We start from the raw sequence: 23,588 nt of genomic DNA, 5'->3' as shown, positions 1-23,588 counted from the left end.
CAAGGGAGAGCGTTTCCTTAGAGAAATGGAGTCAGTGGCCAGTGGGCAAGGATGTCAGTCCACAGGTATCCTTTCGGTGCTTAGGACCTGCAACTGTGGAGGTCTTTGCTACTTTTAATGCATATTAGGCCATCTTTCCCCAATAACATCAGCAGATCAATGAATGGGGCCCAGGAGGAAATATTTTGGTTTTGGCAGAGCTCTCCCTACTCCTGACTCCTCATCCCCAGCTGTTCTCTGTGCCAGCCCATGTGTTGGCTTCTGCCATTAACCAGTTCTGCCTTTGGCTGTAGGAACCTGATAGGTCCTTGAATAAGTATATCCTAGTGACACTCAGACTATGAACTTGCAGTGTCTTCAGACATTCTAATCTGACCTAAGTGAGCCTTGACACCCTCACAAGCTGTGTGGGACCCAGTATATTCAGCCTCTGCTACTCTCCCTGAGTGTAGATACCCACCTACCAGGAAGTGGCCCCAAGAACAATTGGTCCCCTCACATGAGGCTTCCTCACTATGCTGACCCCAGGGGCTAAGCCCAGTCACGATTCAACCCTTCCTTCCTTGTGGGATTATTTTTCTTTCTGTTTGAGTTTTTCTCTCTTGCTCGATGACTCTCTTGTTTATTTCTTTGCTTCCCTGTAACTCTGGTGGGCTGGACTTGGGCCTCTCTTGCTTCTTCATGTGGCTTCTCTGCTTCTTGGTTGGCTGGAGATCGTGGCCGGAGTGTCAGTGCCCCCGTATTAGGTACTGTACCTTTCCAGGTGAGGTGGAGAGTGAGATGCCCTGTTTCCCTACCCTAACACCCTCTCCTGAACACTCAGCCAGGTCCCCCTCCTGCCTGCATTCTCAAATCTCCCTTGGGAAAAAGAGAGCAAGTTCCTTGTTGGAGTTACCTACAAATACTTGGACCCCAAACCCTTAGAATGTAAAGACAGCTCACCCAGATTTGGAACCTTAAGCTCACTAATTCCTCAGAGAGAAAACCCGGAGTGTGCTTGAGCTCCCTACTGAGATCTTGGTGTAAAGTTGTGCCCTGAATGCAGAGCTGGGCAGGCCCTTCCCAACTCCCACTGAAGAATGGCCCAGGCTTGGGGGAGAAGGTAATTAAGTCACATCCTTTTCTTGCATTCACACATTATTACATTCTTTCAATCTCAGGAGACACAGAAAGTGGTTGGGACGACACTACTATGGCCAATGACCTGTCATCCACACCATCCGGTGCTGAGTCTGGTTCTCAGTCTCCCCTGACACCGGATGGTAAACGGAGCCCCAAAGGCATCAAGAAATTCTGGGGAAAGTAAGTTGGCGGTGATGATTGTAATGATATTGCTTGGAATCAGTATTCTTCTTGACTGGGCAAAAAGTCTGCATAAACCCCTGTTTAGTTAGATGTTGGAACAGAGCAATAAAAACAGAGTGGTCATGTTTAGAGAGAAGAATTTGAGTGATTTCTTTTTTTAGGGCCCAGAGAAGGGGAACTATGAAAGGTATCCATTAAAGACAACCAGTTGCCTTACATGTCATTCATTCTAGGCATCCATCCATCCCACACACCCTGAGCACATTCTCCACACTCAACCATATGTGCTTTGGGAGACACACATGGGTGAGACCAATTTCTTCCTTTTTAGGGGTCAGTTTGTATCTTAAGAAATCTTTAAAGACAGAAAGCTGACTACTTGCTGGCCTGACTGACCCAGTCTGTGAAAAAAGGCAGAAACTGGGGCCTCCTACCAGGCACCTGACTTCACTTTTACTCCCATGGGGAATAGCCCACATCTCAGAGGCAGGATTAGAATTGAGTTTTGGGTCTGGCCAAGGAGCTGTCACAGGTCATGATCCTTGACCTCTGGGGAAGCACTGAGAAGCAGTGTCATTGAGAGTCCTGGGTGTGGCTTGCATGGCCCTGTGCAGGAGGAGATACACTGACTCCGCACTTTGAGACTATCCCCTAACAGTCTTCATGGATGCCTCTCCACACAGGATCCGAAGAACTCAGTCAGGAAATTTCAACACTGATGCACCGGGGATGGCAGAGTTTCGACGAGGTGGGCTCCGGGCGACAGCAGGGCCAAGGCTTTCTAGGACCAGGGATGCCAAGGGTCAGAAAAGGTAAGTCTTTCCCCAGTCTATCTACAAAAGCTGTGTAAGGTGGAGTGAGAATGGGGGCTGGATGTGCCAGAGCATCCAGAGGTAAGAGACAGGATCTCCTAGTGTAGAGTTTCCCAACCCTTCCCATTTGACACGAGTAGACATCACTCATACTTACAGGCACACAGAGGAAAAGGCGAGAGGTCTTCTGGCCCTTTAAGGAATTCTCTCACTTTAAGAATAACTCAACCAGGCATTCAAAAACATTTTATTTAACCGGCATGTTAGGGGTACTTTCCTGGAAGGAATCTTTTAAAGTATCTAGTCTTCTAACATTCCGTAAATCCCCATTTATTTTTAAAAGTGAATATAAAATTGCATTGTCAACTCCTTCTCCTCCCCACAAAAAAAGAGACTCTATTGGGATTTTAAGTGTGTTGTTAATATTCATACTTTACATGAAAAATTGATGTCTCTAAGAATCAATGACTTTGTAATACCCAGTCATCCTGTCTAGGAACATGACCTAACTCTTCATTTATTCATGTCTTTTTTTATGTTGCTCAGTCAAGTGTTACAGTTATCATTTCCCGTCCATCCACACACACAGTTATGGGGCCCACAGTTTCCTTGGAAAGGCAACTACTAGACATTTTATAATTGTGGTTGCTATTAGTGGGATTTTAAAAATTATTTTAACAAAAATGTTAGTATCTGTGCATTGGTGGTATATAGAAAATTGTCGATTTGTGTATGTCATAAATATTATGTGTGCATGTGTATTTTATAACTAGCCACCGTACTGAGTTCTCTTGGGTTTTCTAGGCAGGCAGCTGTATCATCTGAAAGGAATGGCTTTCTTTTATTTTTACCTTTCTAATAGCTATACTTCTTATTTTTATTTTATCTCTTCTTATACTGACTGCAACTGTCAGATTGGTGTTATTAGTACTGATTAAAAAGTATTGTCTTGTTATTGCCTTAAATATGAATGCCCTTAGTGTGTCATTAATAAATAAGGTATTAGCTGTAGTTGATTGGAGATTTTTTTTTTTAATGTTAGAGAACTGACACCTTTTTCCTAGTTTTCTAAGTGTTTTCCTAAAATCGGTGTTGAACCCTGTTGAAAACATGATTCAGTTTGGATCTTCATCCTAACAGGGCAGGACTCTGGGCTTGTGACACATATGCACATGTGCATGGATGGTGACACATGTAAACATAGCCTCACGAGGATCATGTAACTGCTCCACACTCTCAACAGCTGCAGATTTGGAATTCAGGCCGGGTATTATCACAGGAAACTAGAATCTACCTCAAACGAGTGCATTGTAATGGAATTTTGTTCAACTAGACCCCATGATGGGGGTTGTTTGTTAAAATGTAGTTCCCCTTCATGTGAGGCTCTATTATTGGAGCCTCAGACCCTCCCACTAACAGGGACATGCTGTTTTCCTGCTTCCCAGTGATGCCAGTGCCCCCTTCGCCCAGTGGAGTACAGAGCGCGTGTGTGCGTGGCTGGAGGACTTCGGTCTGGCTCAGTATGTGATCTTTGCCAGGCAGTGGGTGACTTCTGGCCACACTTTACTGACAGCTACCCCTCAGGACATGGAAAAGGTAAAGGCCGAGCCCTGGGCGTGGAGATTCCCACTTTTCCCCAATGCCTGGGGAAGTGAGGCCCCGACTCTTCTACTCCCCACCCCTCCACACACACAGTAGGATGTCCAGAGGAGGCCAAGACCCTCTCTGTTGCCGCTAGTTCATCCCTTGGCACTGTGCGGGGGTCCACTGCCACCCTCCACCCAAGTGGAATATCTCTACTCAGACAAAGCATCCTCTGAGGGCCACACTGCCCACCCAAATTTCACATCTGTTTTCATCTTTCAATTTCAGGAGCTAGGAATTAAGCACCCTCTTCACAGGAAGAAGCTGGTTTTAGCAGTGAAAGCTATCAACACGAAACAGGAGGAGAAGTCTGCACAGCTAGACCACATTTGGGTGACACGTAAGGACAGGCATATGTATCATGTTTCTGACAGCTCCTCAGAGTAGACAGAGCTTCCCTGTAAATATGTGCCTCAAAGACGGCTGTCTCCTTGTGAAAGGCAGATGGATTTCTAAACTTTATGGGGAATACAGCTGGAACTCCCCGCCTTTTGGCCTACACACTCTCCCATTCTCACGAATCCTAACACATGTGTTTCTCCCTGTGTCTGTAGGTTGGCTGGATGATATTGGCTTACCCCAGTACAAAGACCAATTTCACGAATCCAGAGTTGATGGGCGCATGCTGCAATACCTAACTGTGGTGAGGATTTTTCCTTTCAGTATTTCGGTGGTTCCTGTGAGCACTCAGCTCAGGTATTCCTATGGCGGCTATTTTAAACTTCATTCTGCCACCTCCTTCATATTCCCGAGGTCTTAAAATTGTGTCATTTGCTACATAAAAGGTTCCGAGTAGAAAAGTATGAACCATTGTGCTAAGAAAACTGTTGGTGTGTCTGCGCGCACTGCTGAGATGTGGTTGACTTGTCTGTGTTTGGTCTGGGAAGAAGTGTCAGGGGTCTTTTGTCACTTTGGAAATTATGGTTCATCAACCGAAACGTTCCTCTTCCAGAATGACCTACTCTTCTTAAAAGTCACCAGCCAGCTACATCATCTCAGCATCAAATGTGCCATTCATGTGCTGCATGTCAACAAGTTCAACCCCCACTGCCTGCATCGGCGGCCGGCTGATGAGGTGAGGGCAGGACAGTACCTATCCAGGTAGCCCTGAGCCAGGACACCTGTAAGATTGGGTGTGAGAAAACAAGAAAGATATCATCACGAAATGGCTACATTTCAGATTACAGTGCTTGGGATTCTTTCTTTTGCTACTACTCCGTGGTGCCCCAAACACTCTATGATCTATACTTTGTGTCCCACAGCAGCCATCAGACCTCCAACTTTCCTTCTTTATTTGGGGAGACACATGCTTTGGGCCAGAGGGCAGTAGCAGCAAGTCTTTCAAAGCCATCATAATGATTAAAGGAGATGAGGAAATGTGCACAGGAGAGGGAGGGTAAAGACTAAACGGAAAGATGAGTGTCAAAGGAGGCAGAGGAGAAAAGATGAGGAGCCCATAGGGAACCAGACATTTCAGAATAGATCTCCCTATGCGTAGATATGAAATTAACCGACTTCCAGTCCCAGGTGCACAGGGGATGCATAGCAGGTTTTGCTAGAGAAGAAATAGTGTAGGTAAACACAGCAATGCAAATACCAGAGAAGTCCCTGATAATATTCCATGAACTTCAGAGTTCTTGGTGGGCCCCAAAGCTAAAGGGTTGTCAGTCACAGCCCGTCTCCTGTTCTCCTGTGTTCCTGCTGTGAGGTTAACTCAGCTTCCTGAAAGACTGAAAACCTCCACCCTCCATCACTTATTTTCTCCCTACTCAACAAATATGTTTTGAATGCCTTCTATGTGTCGGGCACAGTGCTGGGCATTTTGAAGACTCAGATGCCATTTGAGGGCATTTAGGCACAAGGATCTAAATGTGTACTCTCCTAAAATATTTGGCTACAACAGGGAGATTTTTCTTTTGTCTATAAAACACTCAGCTCATAATTGCTAGTCCTCCTCAAAGTTCTGTTGAATCATTGAATGAATGGAACAATTGGTCTGAAAATTAACCAGAGAATTAGGGAGTAACAGGATTCTGGAATCAGATATCAGTGTAGAAGATCCTGCGAGATTCCATAAGAGCTCTATTTCTTGGAAACTGGGAAGGCTTTCAGGCAGCTGATCTGGCTGCCTGGGTCAGTTAGGCATGATGGTCATCTTCTGGTGAGGCATCTGAGGTAGGCTCGTTCCCAGGGGCTGGCTCCACGGAGCATCACAGTAGGACCTATCAGACCTAACTTCTTCACTCTTCTCCACTTCACAGAGTAACCTTTCTCCTTCAGAAGTTGTGCAGTGGTCCAACCACAGGGTGATGGAGTGGTTGCGATCCGTGGACCTGGCGGAATATGCGCCCAACCTTCGTGGGAGTGGCGTCCATGGAGGCCTCATTGTAAGTGGCTCTTTGGACAGCCCACCTGCCTTGGTGCAAACTGAGTTATTCAGAAACTGATTTCGTACGGGCTAGACATAAGTCCTAGTAAGAATAATTGATATTTCATCTGAAATCCCTGTATAAGTTGAAGACTCCAAGTATTTTGATTATTTGTGGTTGAGAATTAATATATCTCATAGAAACAAGATGGCTTCTGGAAAGACTTCCCTGGCCATGGACCCAGGGGATCCTAGGACGAAGAGGTTGCTTGAGAATCAGCCCCCAGCTCCACCTCCTCCTCGAGGAACATGGGGCTGGGGAAGTGAGGGGGGGGGGCACCAAAATGTAATTTCTTGCTTGGTATAATACAGTCCTTGTCATCACTCAAATCCGTCAACTGACAAAGCCAGCAGGGAAATGTGGAAGGGGTGGCTTGGATGTTGTCCAGAGCAGACCCTGGGAGACAGCCTTATCTGAGAGGGCACAGTTCTCTACTGGCCTGTGAAAATGTGGCAGTCAGTCAAAAAATGTGCTAGCGTCTGCCCAGAGCCAAGTAGAGAGGAGTAGGACACGGACAAGTAGGTGAGCTTCAGCCCCTGCTTTGGAGACACCTCCAGGCCCACGGGGTCCCATTTCTTAGTGTCCTGGAGCCACCATAGTTGCCTGTCTGCTTTCTTCTTAGATCCTGGAGTCACGCTTCACTGGGGACACCCTGGCTATGCTTCTCAATATCCCACCACAAAAGACGCTCCTCAGACGCCACCTAACCACCAAATTCAATGCCCTGATTGGTCCTGAGGCAGAACAAGAAAAGCGAGAGAAAATGGCCTCACCAGCTTATACACCACTGACCACCACAGCCAAAGTCCGGGTGAGTTTCCAGACCCTTACCAGGGTGGTCACAGAGGCCTCCCTTCTAGCCCTCATGTTGTACAGTAGCTGACCCAACACCTGGAGCCAAACCATTGTGTGCCTCCTGGATGAAGAGGCGCTCTCGGCTTCTGTTTGGGAGTTTGGTCTCATTGTCAGTTCCCTGCCAGTCTTGAGTCCAAGGAACAGAGTGCACATTTCTTTACAGACACTATGTTTAGGAAGCATCTATTCTCAGGCAGCTAGGAGCTCGTCCTCTACCCCAAGGCTGCCTTGACTAATTTTGCAAAGCAGACAAGTTCCTAAGTCTAGGCTTCCTGAAGTCAAGCCCAGTTTTGTGCCACGGTGCTCTGGGGGCAGGGGGTCTTGGTCAAAGCTGTCCTGCCAACACAAGGAGTGTTCCTCTTGGCAGCTGGCTCCGGTTGCCCCGTGCTGTGGAATGGCCAGCACACAGCCGTCCAGCGGTCCTGAGGTTGTCCGAATACCAGCATCATTCACTGGGACTCTCTGAATCCCACAAAGCACTTTTGACCTGCCCGAGCCACATCGTCCTCAGACCACTTCCTTTTCAGACCTTCTTCCCCAAGAGAGCAGGACAGGAAGTGTGTCTGAGGGGGACAAGCAGAAACATGCTGGGCAAAGCTGGAGCAGGGAGGGAGGGCCACCCAGGGCTGTCAGATGTGGCTTTGCGAGGGCCGAGGAGCTGTGCTGCAAGGGGAAGGAAGGGAGAGCTCCCCCGTGTGGTGCTAGCAGCTATGGTGAGGTAAGGCCTCCAGGAACCCCATTCCCCAGGGAAATAACAACATCACTATTGGAACAGCAGGGTGTGAGTTTCAGGAATGGAGTCTAGGAGGAACAGCATTCCTTGTTCAAGATTATTTATCTGTTGGTCTTTCCCAGCATAGAAATTGCTTACAGGAGCTCCATTTTGTTAAGAGAGTTTTTCTAGAAGCAGTTTGTCTTATTTCTTTCTGTGGGGGCCTGCTTTTTAATGTATTGTCAGTCATAGCTGCACACCAATTTAATAGTCTTCTCATAATCTTGCGTTTGCTGTGTTTTAGCCAAGGAAACTAGGATTTTCACATTTTGGAAACATAAGAAAAAAGAAGTTCGACGAATCGACGGACTACATTTGCCCAATGGAGCCCACTGACAGTGTTGGGGACAGTCACAGGGTCTACAGTGGCTACCGGGGCCTCAGCCCCCTCAATGCCCCTGAAGTGGATGGGCTGGACCAGGTGGGACAGATTAGCTGATGTCCTTGTCACCTGTCCTCTCTGTGCACCCTGAGAACTCACAGTAACACCATGTGTGTCACCATATAACTGCATCTCACTCCTTGCACATGTGCATGACCTGCAGAAACAATCCAGCAATCATGTACCCCTGGGCCAGTCTCTCTTCGAACCCTGAGGGTGGCCAGGGTATGGATATGCATCTTTGCTAAGGGGTCAGGCTTTGGGGACTGTTGCCAAAGGTGGACTCAGGAGGAATGACACTTAGATACTTGTAAGTCTTTAGTAATTCTTAATGTCCATCGTCAGCACCAGTGGAAACACATGAGCTTGGCCACAAGTCCGGAGACCATGGACAATCCCAGAGGCTCAGCTCTCAGGCCCCTCCACTGTGCTTCAGTTGAGGGCCAATCTCAAGTGCCTTCAGCCTGTGGCCATGGTCTTGGCCGAGATCAAGGGACAGCAGCAAGGTTTCTGCCGCAGTGACAGTGTAACTGTGCTGTGCCTTACTACAGAGGTGGTCGCTTCTTTCTGGTAATAAAAACAATATTTATGTAGAAAGCAAACAGTACAGCATATCTTTAATCTCGTTGGGGAAAGAGAGCTGAGCACATCTGGAAATGGAGCCCTGCTCACTGCACAGCTTGAGAGCTCACGACACTGAGCCAAGTCCTTGCCCGGGGGTACACTCAAGATCTGCCAAATGCTGTGGACCAGGGGAGTGGAGCAAAGAAGGACCCCCCCTACCCCCACCCCATATCCTTCAGAGGAGGTCTGTGACCTTGTGGCTTCAGGCTCCACCGCCCTCTATGAAGCCGGGGGGAACATCGTGTCTTGCACACATCCTGACTGTGGGTCCCATCTGTTGTGCAGACCCCGTAGTTCATTTCTGTTTCAGTGGTGTGAGCCACCTAGTGAACTGGGTGGTGAGGAGACAAGAAGCTAGCCTTGCTGGAAAAGCTTTCTATTGTTCATGTGTTTTGCCAGCTTCTCTCTTATTGACCTGGCTGGGCCCGTAACCATTGTAGGGGTTGGTCTGCCTGTGTTGGCAGTGCTGCAACAGACCTCTCTTCCTGATTTAGAGGCTGACTAACTGATAATGGGTCTTACAGATGGGCTTTGTCTGGCCAAGGACTGAGTGAGAGACACACCTTGCCAATCTGCGTTTCTGTTCAGGAGATTCCAGTTTGCCCCAGGGCAGCTTTTGGCTTTGCTGGGTTCCCCGGGCCTCATCTGCAAAAGCCACATTGTGACTGTCTGGCAGTCAGAGCAGGGGCTAATGATCCCACTGAGGGCACTCTGATTCTGTCTCACATGGAGGCAATGCTCAGATCTGCTTCTTAAACTACCTGTAACCTCAGGCTATGGCCTCTGGCCTTGCCTGAAGTCTGACCAGCAAGAGATGGACAGGTTCACCAGCTGGCACAGCTGGTGTTTGATATCAGTGCCTGGGACCCACTACATGACAGGAGCTCCTTGAGGCTGATACCTGGGTACCGCAGAGCTGTAGTCAGGGCAGGCTCTGTCCCTTATTTCTTATTGTGTCCTATTGAGAGAATCTCTGCATGCACTTCTTTTTAAACTCTGCATGGAATTATGCTACTAATTCTCTGTGCTGCCTCAAGCAAAGCCTCTATCCCTCTATCCCTCTATCCCCAATTTTTCCACCGGTAATGAGGGTATGCCCTTAGAGGATGCTTCCAAATCTACAATATCCAAATAAGTTTAGGGAAGAAGGAGCAGGCCAGCATTAGCTGAGGAGCAGGGAAAGGAGGAGAGGGGAGGGAGATCCTGGTAGTGAGGAAGCTCCATCAGCAGCTCCCTGAGGATGCCCACCTCTACCTATAGTGGGCATTAATGTCTGTGTCCTGTTGGTGCCAGAAATTGTCAGTGTACTCAGCATCCTGAAGGCCTTCATCTCTGCTCCTGAAAATAGCTGGAGCACTGAACATGTGCTGAAGAGCTGCTTCTCACAGGCCTTTTTTTCTGTGCCCTACCCCTCTGTTCCCTTTAAGCTGGTGCCAGGGTAGGGACCCAGGAGTGCATGTGCATGGCAGTGTGGGATACCAGAAGCTCTGCTTTTCCCCAGGGATAGAGGCAGCATGTGCTCCGCCCATATGTCACTCCTTAGGACCTGGCCTACACCTTGTCTGCACCCCCAGGGGAGCATGCCTGAGCAGGAACGAGACTTGCATGCCATCTCTGCGAATCATGAGCAGAGTCCATGTGTGTTGACCAGGCTGCTGCCCATTTTACAGATGGCACCTTCAGAAGGCACTGTGACGCAGATAGGGCTCCTCTCCCAAGACATTCACCGCCTCACGGTAGGACCCTGACCCTCACTCCACAGTAGGACAGAGGCTGGGAGGCCCGTGAGTTTGGTGAGGTCCCTACTCCAGAGCCTGTGTCATCAGTACTTCTACTGGGGAAAAGCAAAGGTGGTGCTGGGCACTGGGGTCAGAGCCTGAGCCATCCCAGCAGCTTTCTCCACTGGCCTGCTGCTGGGCCTTGAGATGTTCAGGGCATTGGGAAGGGTTATGGACCTTGAGCAAAAACCAGCGAAAGCATGCTTGAGGTTCCAGGTCCTTTTCCCAGGCTCGGAGCTGGTGAGGAAACAGATGCTCTCAGCAGCCGTAGGTCACCTGGTTAGTTAGCCCAACACCAAGGCCTCACCTCTGGCCTGGTGGACACTGTTCTGCCCTCTCTGCCCATGAGACACATGTACTTCCTATCATGCCTCTGACATAATGGATATTGAAGCACGTGAGCACATCCTGGCATGCCCAATGAGGACAAATCTTACCATGGGGAACAGTGTGGTCTCCGGGAAGAGGAGCAGCCCTGGAGTGAGGCCAGCCTGGTTCAAACCCCTGCTCTGGGGCCTTGGGCAAGTCACTCTCTCTCCCAACCCTGGCTAGTTATCTGTAAAGCAGAGCTAAAGGTATCCTCCTTGTAATGCTTGTAGACAGACTAGAACTGGTAGTAGAAGTCCAGCCACAGGGAAGGTTCACATTTTTGAGGCCCCATACCATCCAAGGCTCGTTAGTCCCCAAACTGCCCCATCACTGAGCCCACTGACTGTAGTGTCTATCCCTTTGAGGCCTCTGTTACTATCCTTTGCTTGGCTGATCTATCAAGAAACTTTAAGAAGGCTATATCTAAGGGCATGACAGGTAGGGGTGGGGGGTTTGGGGGGGTAGGCTGTGTCTTTGAATCCAAGTGGGAGGTCATTTTTATTCAATTTTTTTCCTTGCCTTACACACTGAAATGAATCCACCGAGCTTTGCCCTTATCGCCTCTAGTAGGTTTCTGGTGGCCTTGAAATAATGACTTTACTTCTGAGGTATGAACAATTTATTATCTTGATAGTGCTGTCTAGTCTGACCTGATACTTGGGGTCCCTGGGACACCATAAATTTATAGAACACTGGTGTCAGATGGTGCCTGCTGCTGCTGACATAGCTGCCCCATGGTGGCTTTGACCAAAACCTTGTTCAACTGCACCTTCGGCTGTGTCCTTTCAGACCATGCTGAGCCAGGACCAGCTGCTGAATGACTCTCGCCTGGCCCCTCCCAACTCTGAGGACTGGAGATGACTTCTTCATGGCTGGGAGCCCGAACAGGCATGTGTAGGGGCTCCAAGGCTTTGCTTCAGTGGGGAGCTGGCACACGGCCGCTGCAGAGCCCAGACTGGGGCGGGCAGGGTATCTCAGACGTGGGTGCTGATGTGGGGGAAGTAGGGCTGTGGACAGATGTTCAGGAGGTGGCCCCAGTACCCCTATATTTTTAACTGTGCTGTGCTCTTCACCACAGTTTTTATACTTTTTGTACTTTTATATGTGGACTGCAAACCACTTTTGTGGGGAGGGCAATGAAATGTCAGCACAGACTCAGTGGCTCATGCTGTTCCTGGTGACAGCTGGGAGGCTCTTACACCAAAGGGGAAGGACTATGACTTCATAAAAGCTCTACCTGAAAAAGGTTCTGAATGTTCAACAGCAGGAGTCCTCAACCTCCTGACTGTGGACCTGTATCAGTCCACGGCCTATTGGGAACCGGGCCGCCCAGCAAGAGGTAAGCGGCGGGCTAGTGAGCAAAGCTTCCTCTGTGTTTGCAGCTGCTCCCCAGCGCTAGCATCACCGCCTCAGCTCCACCTCAGATCAGGCATCAGATTCTCATGGGAGCACTGGTCCCTGGTGCCACAAAGGTTGGGGACTATTGTTCTATAGTGACTGAGCTGGGTGAAATGATAGGAACACCCTCCTGGGCTGCTTCCAGACAGAAGCATGTGTTCTCACTCTCAGGAATCTGGTCTGAATGAGAGCAGGAAGGAAAGCAATGAGACTCTGGCCTGGAAGCCCTCAGTCTAACCTAGTCTGCAAAAGGTGTTTCAGGTTTTGGTGCTGCATGGACTCCCAGCATCTGAACAGATGCACCTCTCGCCTGCACATGCGCACATGCTCTCTCCTCCCTCCCTCCCTCCCCGTCCTCCCTACACACACACACACACACACACACACAACACTCTCTCCAGATCCCTCCTCCTATGGATCTATGAGTTGTCCTTGCTGTTGTTACATTTTTTACAGTCTCAGATACAATTGTCTGATCAAACAGCTCCCCTGAGTGGGAGGCCCTTGGGCACCTCAAATCAACTTTGCTGCCACAACTTGGTATCTTCCAGAGAAGCCTATAAACCTCAGGAATCACCTACCTCAGAAGAGGCACCTGTACCCTGCCATACAGCCCGCTCCTGACCAGTCTTCCCACTTAGTGATCAGCTCCCTCCTTCTTCCTTATGATGGTTCTAGCTCAGGCCTCATCTCTCATCTGATTTCCACAAGTGGTCTCCTACTTGGTCCCTCACCTTTCCAGCTGGTTCCCTCCAGATGTTCTCTACCCCATCCCGAGTGACTTTCTTAAAGCACTGTTTTAATCCTGTTACCTTTCTGCTAAGAACTCCTCAGTTCCAGAATTATCACAGTTTAAAATCATTAGCACCCAAGGCCCTTTTGAATCTTCAGCTTTCGTGAACCTGCGCTCAAGCCTGTGCTCCTGCCTTTCCCTCACTATGGGATGTTTGCTTCTCCCTGTCACAAGGCCAACTCCTGCCCATTGAGGCCCCGAACAGATAAAGCCTCTTTCAGGCAGCCTTCACTGGTGTTTTTGTTGGAGGTCCCTGTGTTCCTTAAGCCCAAGCACTTCCTAGCTCACCTTGAAGTAATGTGTCATCTTTGTCCCTCACCATACCTAATCTCAACACCAACTCACGAGCACCAGCTATGGGTGGCCTCTTGTACAGATAGGAGTAAGATCCAATCCTGGTCCTCAGATTGCTCAGGAGATCCATGCTGCTAAGTTCTCCATCTACTCACTCCTTCATACGTGCAGGTTAAGTGCCATCTATGCTGGGCTAAGGAGGGTTAGAGATACAGGCATGAATGCCAAGGTCCTTATCTAAGGGTGCTGGTGGTTTAGTGTACAGATCTGTTTTAAATAAGAGTGTGCTCAATGTTACAGATGCTCCAGTAGAAGTTTCTACAGCCCCAAAGAGCAAGTTGTCATTTCTAATAGAAGGCTAGGGGCAGGAACCACAAAGGCTCCAAGGAAAAGGTGACAGTTGAATTTTGAAAGATGAATTAGGATCCCAAGTATGCCAGAGGGGAAAGGCACTCCAGGCAGATGAACTTGAAACACTCCAGCAGATCCTAGGAAGTGCCAAAAGTTGGGATGACTAGAGTTTCTTGACCTTTGTACTGTTGTCATTCAGGGCTTGATAGTTCATTGTGATGGGGCTGTCCTGTGTGCCGCAGCAGCCAATAGTACCCCTCCTCTAGTTGTGACAAACAAAAATGTCTCCAGACTTCCGGCAAATTCTCCCTGAGGGGTAAGATTCCCTCTAGTTGAGAACCACTGAGCCACACAATGGGGTCAGAGTAGCAGGCCCAGAGAAGTAAAAATTTGGAGCCAGAAAAAGACCTTGTAAGTCAGGCCCCTGAAATTTATCCCGGAGACACAGGGTGGCCAGGTGGGGACTAGTGAAAGATGGGGTCAGAGTAGCAGGCCCAGAGAAGTAAAAATCTGGAGCCAGAAAAAGACCTTGTAAGCCAGGCCCCTGAAATTTATCCCGGAGACACGGGGTGGCCAGGTGGGGACAGTGAAAATGCTAAGTGTAAAGCAGGAGACAACCATGGTTATGTTTGTGTTTAAGAGAACTATCTGAGGGTAGGATCTTCCTCATTGTGCAGTGCCCAGCAGAGTATCTATCACTGAGTAGGGGATTCACTGAGGATGTGCTGAACACATGGATGGATGAAGGCTAGCTGCCTCCCAACACGCCACCCGCACTGGCCCTCTGCGAGACCACCCTTTGGGCACTACACAGCTGTACTCTAGAGCTGTGTTCCCCTCTCTCTCTCATACCCTTCTCCTGCCCTCCCTTACCCACATACATAGTAAGAAATGCAGTGACACCAAGTTTTAGCAATGCTGCTACTATGCCAATTTTGTGAAAAGAGAACGAACAACTTGGAATTAAACAAACCTGGGTTTGAAGGGCAGCTTTGCCACCTACTGGCTGAATGACTTGGGCACACTAACTTTGTCCCTGAGCCTGTTTCCTCATCTATGCCTTGGAGAACAAAATCTCCGCAATCTCTGGCTTTTTATGAGAATTATACAAATTCAAGTGCAGAAGCAGTTCAGCCACCCACAGATAACATAGAGCAGCAGCCTGTCTTCCTGGCCATGGACAAGAATGGTCACTAGTAGCTTTTGGGTTTAACACCATGAAGGATTTAAGGAAAAGCTTCTGGAGCCTAATTCTGTTTGCAAGTTCAGAAGCTTCTTTCTGTAACCACCACTACCCTACTGCACCGGAATAGGGCCTGACATCTAGAGGATGCAAACAAAAGGGCACTCCTTACCTCCATTTGTTGTACAAAGTGCAGGGAGTCTAGGATTCCTGGAGCCCACCTACATTGTAGATTCACTACTGCCCTGACGTGTGTTTAATACCATTCCTACTTCAAGGGTCTCCCACAAGAGAAGAAAGAGTACTCATGGAGGGTGTCTGAGCCCTCTGGTACGTTTGACCTTAAAAACAATGATCTGGGGGGCATTTCGAAAGAGATTGTTGGGAGTTGACGTGACCCCACTTAGATTCTTCTGGAATTCTACCCCGGCACTTTTGCCAGCTCTGACCTCCTGTGGACACACACAAGCCAGTTTACATGTAGGGCAAGCCAAGGCCTTCTAAGTGCCTAGCAAGTCCCCCACAAAGCCACGCCTCATGGCTATCTGCTTTGTACTGGAGTTTATTTCACTAAACTATGGGAAAAGATATGGACATGGAGTTCTTTCAAGCCTCCCCAAGGAAGGAGACTTTAGAAGCCACTTTATCTCCAACCCCTTGAACTCTTCTTAGGCCCACATCAAAAGAGGAGCATCAGCATGCCCAAAGGTACATTTTTGAACACATCCTAGTTTAACATGGTGAAGCTATGATGTAAGGGACCAGGCAAATTTACTAAACAAGGGAGGTGTTAGTAGGTGAAAATCATGTCCTTGGTATAACCCAGTTTCTCCAGGTTAGGGTGAGCGGCTGTCCGGATCAGGGGTTGTGGGCCACACACCAGGATGAACGTGGACTGCGCAGGAGAAGGCAGGTGCTCCTTGATCATGTCGGCAGTAATATAGCCTGAGCTGTACTTCCAGTCTGAGATTAAGCAGAAAAAAACTATGGAGGTGCCAGATAGACACCAGTCCTTTTGCTGTCCCTCCCTAAAGCCAGGGAGAGGGAGGCAAGACTGCTCGCCAGAGACTCAGAAGTCTGTACTGCTGTTCTCTGCAGAAAGCTGAAAAGTAGAGGATATGGGGGACCCAGGCAGCTTTCTTTAGTATTTACCCCCGATGCCAGGCTCTGAGGTTCCTGGCTGGTGTCTGCTGGCTATAAGCACTGCCAAGGATGGAGCACATAACAGTGAGGTGGGATGTGCCAACGTGTGGTGCGAATCAAGGCCGCTAGCTGGAGCTGTGTAGGGCAGCATTGTGGGGTTTGTGGACCAGCTTGATCAGGCAGTGCCCTCTGCTGGGCCGTAAGCTGTATGACAAGCCAGGCACAGCTCAGTGCAGTATGGGAGAGGCGTTGGCTTGAAGGGTGTAGTGGCTTTGTGGAGTGCGGTGTGTACAGTGGTGGCTGGGTGCTGTGTGGGGCTCAGTATGTGAGGACTGCTGTCCAGATGGGATGAAGGGTGAAGGGTGAAAGGTGAAGGGGTCAAGGGGTCAATGGCCGTATAAGATGAAATGTGATGGATCTGGGTTATGTGGAATGCAGTGCGGGGCAGGTGTACAGGGTGGCCCAGTGCCTTAGTATCCCTCTTGATGTTCAGTGCAATGCATGGGGTGCTGTTGAGATATCGGACACGTGCCCTTGACTACCTTTACAAGCAAGTCATCACAAATCCTCTCTCCTTCAAATTCCTGCATTTCCCACGTGGAGATAGATCCCAAGGCCTCAGCCCCCAAGCCCAGTCCCAAAGAACAAACCAACCCAGGGACTAGTCCCTGAGGTGGTCAAGGGTTAGAGTTGACTCACGGTGGGGACAACGGGGATCATACCAACAGAAGGCCTGTCCAGGGTATACCACAGGTTGAACTGGTCTGGGTGAGTGCTGGCAACTTCTTCAAGCTCCTTTCTCACCAAAATATCCTCCTCTGTCTAGAAAAGCAGCATGAGCAAAGCCCCTCCAGGGACTTTCTGCTTATTCCCCAGACTGAGCACATGGGTTAGCCCATTCCTGCCCAAACTACCACCAGTTTGAGTGCTTCCCGCAGACTCCCTGGGCAAACGAGGGTTCCGTTGCTGCTCCTGCACAACAAACCCTCGCTTGTGGGTGGAGTAGTTGCGTGACTGCCCTCCAGCTAGAAGGCCATGGCTCAGCATAGGCGGGTGACTTCACTCAGAGGTTCTAGCCCCACCTCCTACATCTACACTGAATGCCAGGCATGGCAAAACCAACTGGAACAATCTTAGTGCAAACCCAGGATCTTGTGCAGGGGACGTAAGGGGCTAAGGCAGTAATATATAACAGCACTGGAGAGCTAAAGGAGTGAAAAACAAATGCTAGAGCTTCATTGGGGGAAAAGGGAGCCAGAGCCCAAACGAACTTGTCGCAGGCTCAGAGATAATGCACAGAAGACCTGGATCTTAAAACTCGTCACAATTCTTGTCCTAATAATTCCACTTCTGGGATTCTGTTTAAAATGGTCTAAAAGTGATCAAGTCTATGCACAATTATTCATCACTATCGGTTATAACTGAAAACAACCTGAATGTAGAAGATTTAATAAATTATGGTACAACTTGATATAGAGTATGATGAAAATATTTATAAAGAGTTAATGATAAAAAAATGCTTGTATGGTAAAATGTTGAGTAAAAAAACTATATATATGTAATTGTAAATATATAGCATGTAGAAAAAAAGATAAAAAATGAGTCAAATATTTATGCTTCTGTGTTTTCTAAAATTTGCTTTGAGGGCAGCTATGATTTTATATTCAGTTAAACAGAACTATGTATTAAGGAAGGGAGGAAAGCATAGTGCTTAGGGTTGGGGAGACAGAAGAGTTTTAAAAAACAAAAACGAGTGGAAAAAACAGGCCTGGACTCAGCATCTCCACTGCCAGCAGCCCTAATTGAGCCCATTGAGCCCTCCCACAGCTACAGGCACCCAAGCAGCATGAGCTCAGTTGGGGGAGGAGTGAATGCAGAGCCCCTGCTCAGCAAATATTCCATCCATCCTTCCCCAGCAAGCTCAGGGCTGACTCAGCAGAACTGACCTGGTTGGCAAAGATGAGGGACATCCTGGTCTTGTCACTGGGGTTCTTGGTGATGTGGCGAATGAGCTGCAGCATGGGTGTGATCCCTAGAACACAATTAACGAGCAGGTTAGCTTTCTCTGCCTCTTGGATGCTCATAGTCACCAGTCTGTAGCAGCTGAAAGTTTCCTTGGCCCCAGTTCCATTTTTCTCACTTCTATTCCCCAAAGTCAAAGTGGGGAACTACCCTTCATTTTGACTTTCCCTTCTAATGCAACAGTAAAGCAAAAGCCCCTTCTCATTTTCATATGGCAAATGGAAGGAGCATTGGCTTTGAAATTGGAACTTGGTTTCACACTCAGCTCCCTCATTAGTTGTTTAACTAGAGTGAGTCAGGTGCCTGTCTGAGCTCTTCAAGGTTCTCATTTGTAAAATAGAATTAATGATGAGTAAATGTGATAGTTTTAAAAGTCCCTACTATGGTGTCTGGCAAATTGTAGGTCTCCTCATACGTTTGTTCTCTTCTTCCAGGCATTCATTTTCAAAAGTTGGGGAGTCAGGCTTGAACTGAATCTAGGAGCCCTTGGGTTCCATGTGTAGACCTGCCCAGACTGGCCCTCAGCCTCTTCCATATTCCCAGCCTAACTTTAGAGGTTCCCCAGGGATTCTTAGGGAGCTACCATGTCGGTGAAGGGAAGTAGGGCACACAGAGTCAGTTTCAAGGCCTGTCATTGACCCTGCATTCTCATCTAAAATAGCCAGAGAAGGAATCTTTCACATCACCCCTTCTAAGATCAAATGATTCTGAAGTCAAAAAGGCCTCAGGGCTCACCTATGGATGAAGCCTCCAGAAGCCTCTTACCTGTGCCCCCAGCAATCATTCCCAGGTGATGGGCCAGTTTTTCTTCAGGCTCACTTGTTTTATATGCTTTGATTGAAAATTTCCCTGAAAACACAAAAGATACTTTTGACTTCTGGAGCTCTTGCCGGAGAGCCTGCAAAAGATGACTGACTTCCTTCGGGACTTCCAGGAGGCAAGTCCACCTAAGGAAGTGGCTATGCCATTTTAAGCCAGAGGAGAAGCTGGAGTGGCCTCCTTGGCGAGCCCCAGTGCACTGGGGCACAAAGTGGGAATAAAGCCTGGGCCTTGGTGGGGAATCACTGGATGTTTTCTTCTGAGGAAGGAGGGACGTTACACTGAATAAACCTCACAGAGCACTCTCACCCACAGCAGTGAGTAAATGATGAATGTGTGAGTAAATGAGTGAGTGTGGACTCCATAGTTCAGCATTGGTAGGTAGCTTTTATGTATCAGGCATTGTGCTGGAGATACGGTGAGGAGGAAATACCAAATTCCTCCCCTATCTTAATGAAGCTTACAATCTCATAAGTAGATGTGTGAATGGATGTATGATGACTTTAAGGACAAGTCCATGTGACTCAAACCTGAAGAGTTTTTTAGAACAATGGAACCACTGCAGGAATCTTCTTCCTCCCGGTTGGAGGTCCAGTGTGAACCCCCAGTACCTGCCCCCTGATAGAATAGTTGCCCAGTTGGCCCTTGAAAAAGGATGGTGTCCCCAATTTTCATGTTCTCCAAGTACTGAGTCATCTTCCCTCCTTCTGGATAATCAGGGTGTACATTTTTGAAGTAGATCTGAAAAATAATGCAGTATGGTTTTCACAGCCTCAGATCTGAGGCCACAGCCACACACAATTCAAAAGTTTGCTGCTGGAAACCACACAGAGAAAATCTTCTGCGCTCACGGTTGATCTAAGCAACCCCCGAAGACTTCACCAGGTCAAAAACTTCATTGTTAAATGACACTTCTGGAAAGTCCTGTCCAAGGCACACGTCCCTTCTCCAGCCCACCACCCCTAATGGGCTTGTGTAAGTGAGGCAGCTGTTCATGAGGGGCCTCATTTACCTTTATAATTAAGTCCACATAGCCTTGATCATCATCACTGGACACAGGCGTATAAGCTCTGATCACCAGAACACCATCAATCTTGGCCAAGAGACGGACGTAGTTACCTACAGAAACGGCATCAAATGTCAAGTCAACATGGCCAGTGTAATCAGGACCCAGGACTTCCCTGAAGGACTGAGCTTCAGGGAGGTGGGTGCATAAGTATGGCAGGGTGCATGGGAGGTGGGCCATGAGGTAAAGGAGCCCAAATTCAGAATGTTTAAATCCTGCCCTTATCACTCCTCATAGTGTAGTCGTGAGCTCCACGTGCATGAAATCTACTGTCAGTGTGCGCTTACTGTGTCACAGTACTTTGTGGAGAAGGAGGACCTAATTAAAGTTGGAGGCTAAGTATTAAAAATTACAGAAAGGAATGGTTCTCTTTTAAAGTAAAATATGTTGCCTTCACAAAGTCATTTCTTCCTAAACTGGATGTATCACTGGAGTCAGTAAATAAACCACAGCCCCCTCATCTGTAACCTGTTGCCTGGCACATAGGTATGAAGGGCCCCAGATTTTGAACACCCTGGGGAGTCCTAGATAGAGCATTGTGTGTCTTCCTGGCCAAAGGCTCAGCTGAGAGGCAGCAGTGAACTTCTGAACCATGTAATTCTGCCCCTTCAGGGTAGAACTGAATAGATTAGCTGTGGCCAGAGACATATGGATCATGACTACATCCCAGTATCAAACGATCAGCTGGGCCACTCAGATTTCTGCTGGATCTAACATGGGAGACTTCAGTGATGAAGGCAATTAGTGGTGAGGGGAGGAGCTGCAATTGAGATGCTAAGAGACAGAGGCAAGAGGAAGCTCTGTGCCAGAGTATCTGAGGGAGTAGAAACCGTATACGCATGAAAGATGGAGTGGGTATGGCGACCTAGAGAGAGAGGGAGGAGGAGGAGAAGAGGAGAAAGGGAAGGAGGAAAAGAGGGGCCAGTCCTTCCAGGAGCTTCAGGAACAGAAGCCAAAGTCTTTGAGGAGGCCTGAGACACAAACACTTTGGGTTAAGAAAGAACAGGCTCAATGACTGTGACTATGGCCTGGCTGGGAACCATGGAGTCCCAGGAATAAAGGCCTAAGGCAGTTTCCTCCTGAGTGCTAATCTGAAACTGGATACCTCAGAAAGGCTCCTTCACATGCAGCCAACTTGGGCCTGGCTTGGCAGCAACCTCAGAGAAAATGGGGCAGCCCAGGCTGGTGTCACTAACTTTGCACTGCCTATGCCAGATGAGATAGTGGGTCATGACACATTCGAAGAAATTCTATTTCAAAGTTTTTCACTCTTTTAGCCTCTTGACAACAGGACTGGCCCCGCAGGCAGGCACTGAGCTTTCGTGGATGAAGACAGAAGAAGCAGCAAGGAGATTGAGGGGCCAGGCTAGCTGCATAATGGGTAACTTCAACACTTGATAGAGGTGAGATCAAAGTTTTGTCCCATGCACAAAGGACCAGTAGGCCAGGGATGTGATCTCCACCAGCCAGGCAAGCAGCATTAGCAGTTTGTTAAAAGCTTTGGACTCCCAGCCTGTGGACCTAGCACCTCACTAAGGCTCAGCCATCTGGTGGCATTACAGACTAGCAACAGGATAACTCAGAACTCCAGGACCACTGGGGCTGGTACTCACAATGGGTCCCTCCTTGTGTGGGTCTGAGGCCTCTGCTGAGAATTCATGTGGTAGGGGGGAGAGACCCAATTCTCTCCTTTCTCTCCACACTTTCTGTGCTTTTCTCCTGACTGTAGGGGAACATCAATTCTTCCCATCCTTCCTATACGCAGACAGCACTTTGCAGTTTCAGAATTTTGACATCCATCAATCACTTTATCCTCACAACCACCCATGAGGCAGGCAGGCCTGGGAAATCAATCCCGTTTCAGAGTCCATGGTTCAGAGAGGTTGAGGGACTTGCCCAGCAAGGAGCCTGAGATGATATCTTAGAACTTCTGACTCGAGACTCACTTCTTTTCAATGCTCATTGAGAGATCACTTTTGTGTTAGCCCAAATTGAACAGTGAGAAAGGGAATGGACTGTCCCCAAGGCCATCTCTCTACCTTTCTAAGCTTAGGTGTCTCAGGAAAAATATCAGGGCGACCTCTATACATCAGCTGACCTCTATACACTACCCAGTTCTGATAATAAAACCAAACCCTACTCACCTACAGGAAGCCCTAAGATATGTTCTGGTGAAGGCAGTCCAAAGCGGAACCTCCGGGTGTTGTGGCTGATTTGCTATAAAACAAAACAGAAACACCACTCTTGTCCTCCTCTCACCCACTGACAATGGAAGGGATGGGCTGATCCATTACCTCTTTCTCAATCAAGGGCAGTGGGTACTTGGTGTCAGGGTCCTTTAAGGTAATAAGATGTCTCCTCCTCGAGTTCATGTTCTTCAGGGCCAAGAGAAGCACGGTGACCCCAAGGGCGGTGATGATAAGGAGCAGGGATGGATCCTAGCCAGACACAACGTGAGCAGGGCACCTCAGGTACGGCCTGCCCTGGGCAAGACAGTTCTCAGGCACAGAGGCACCCTCTCCACACCAAAGGCACAGAAGCTAGACAGTGCCTGCAAGAACTGGGCGGAGGGAAATGTATTAAAACAGAAGGCAGGCTGAGTCCATGGGGAACCCCATAGGTGGGGTCAGTTGCAGGTCAGACAGGGCAGGATGTTTCAGGCCTCTTGGACCAGGCCAAGCAGATGGCCTGGGAGTGCTACCGTCACCATACCCTTCCTGCCCAACTGCCTCCGTCCTGGCTACAGCCAAGTGCGCAAGCTCTGGGAGTCTCCTCTTTGAGGGAGAGGAATTGATGGCGTTGCTTTTAACACAATTTAGGATGAAGGCCTCAGCCCCCAAGAGCAGACTGGAGAGGGGATGGATGTCGAGTCCTTCCGAGGGCATCCTGGGTGAGAGCTAGGAGGGGGAAGTCCAACCTCCTCCGCTCCTCCACGCCCCCTGCCCCCTTCCCCTCCAGGTTAGGCAAGGGTTGGGTTGGGGTGAGTACTTCTGACTTGGGGGTGCTCCATTATCTTAGCGCCTCGGGACACACCCTCCAAGACTGGAGAAGGAGACTGAACACACTCACCTGTCCACAGCTCAGGCTGCCGCCGCATCTGCCTCTACCTCCTCCCCACTGCCCCGCAAGCGCCGCCAGCCCCGCCTGCTCATCTCCCGACCCCAGCCGACCCGGGATTCGGGAAGGTCCGCCAGCGCCCCGACGCCCCGCCCCGCACGCACCACGCTCTCTGCAGGTCATCCAGGGACCCGTCGCGGCTCGCCCCCTCCGCCGCCCACCCGCCCGCGGCGGACGCTGCCCTCTCCCCGTCCCCCGTTCCGGCTCCGGGGTCCCGGTCGGACTTTCCCTGGCTCCCGCCCGCCTCCGCGTCTGCCGCCTCTTCCCACCGGGCGGTCCCGCCCTGAGAGCCCACCCGGAACGAGACGCCGAACATGTTGAAGCGGGGCTGTCTGGAAGGCCAGTGCGCGGCTCCCGACGCCGCGGGCCCACCGACTCCGGGACGCCGCCCTGCAGCTCCGCCGGACCGACGGCAACGCCTCGCTGACAGGT

General features: G+C 49.2%; 2 protein-coding genes across 12 annotated transcripts in view; one reads left to right on the top strand and one right to left on the bottom strand.

The window, feature by feature from the left end:
• The window catches only part of PPFIBP2 (PPFIA binding protein 2), a 129,048-nt gene extending 116,377 nt beyond the window's left edge, over positions 1-12,671 (top strand). For 3 of the 10 annotated variants that reach the window (XM_025043781.1, XM_025043785.1, XM_025043787.1), the window contains 11 exons: positions 1,161-1,302; positions 1,989-2,117; positions 3,563-3,713; positions 3,990-4,101; positions 4,316-4,404; positions 4,714-4,836; positions 6,023-6,148; positions 6,813-7,001; positions 8,062-8,238; positions 10,494-10,559; positions 11,760-12,670. In XM_025043781.1, coding sequence (XP_024899549.1) covers positions 1,161-1,302; positions 1,989-2,117; positions 3,563-3,713; positions 3,990-4,101; positions 4,316-4,404; positions 4,714-4,836; positions 6,023-6,148; positions 6,813-7,001; positions 8,062-8,238; positions 10,494-10,559; positions 11,760-11,831 — 1,376 coding nt within the window. In that variant the 3' untranslated portion in view covers positions 11,832-12,670. Of the gene's footprint in view, positions 1-1,160; positions 1,303-1,988; positions 2,118-3,562; positions 3,714-3,989; positions 4,102-4,315; positions 4,405-4,713; positions 4,837-6,022; positions 6,149-6,812; positions 7,002-8,061; positions 8,239-10,493; positions 10,560-11,759 lie in introns of all 10 variants that reach the window. The other 7 variants (XM_025043782.1, XM_025043784.1, XM_025043783.1 and 4 more) reach the window with 4 other exon arrangements.
• A 1,615-nt stretch (positions 12,672-14,286) lies between these two features.
• LOC102878807 (NADH-cytochrome b5 reductase 2) lies at positions 14,287-22,411 on the bottom strand. 2 transcript variants are annotated; one of them, XM_006907551.3, is made up of 8 exons: positions 22,334-22,411; positions 22,184-22,256; positions 19,986-20,092; positions 19,585-19,714; positions 18,920-19,003; positions 18,079-18,164; positions 16,855-16,954; positions 14,287-15,952 (listed from the first exon to the last, which is right to left on the bottom strand). In XM_006907551.3, exons 1-8 carry the CDS (start codon positions 22,409-22,411, stop codon positions 15,780-15,782), a joined length of 831 nt encoding a protein of 276 aa, XP_006907613.1. In that variant the 3' UTR covers positions 14,287-15,779. The 2 variants fall into 2 exon arrangements, with proteins under 2 accessions (XP_006907613.1, XP_015441505.1); XM_015586019.2 differs by having other exon boundaries at positions 15,857-16,950.
• Positions 22,412-23,588: the final 1,177 nt, after the last annotated feature.

Source organism: Pteropus alecto, unplaced genomic scaffold (assembly GCF_000325575.1).
Source record: "Pteropus alecto unplaced genomic scaffold, ASM32557v1 scaffold402, whole genome shotgun sequence".
Lineage (NCBI taxonomy): Eukaryota > Metazoa > Chordata > Mammalia > Chiroptera > Pteropodidae > Pteropus > Pteropus alecto.
This window is presented reverse-complemented; position numbering and strand designations above follow the sequence as displayed.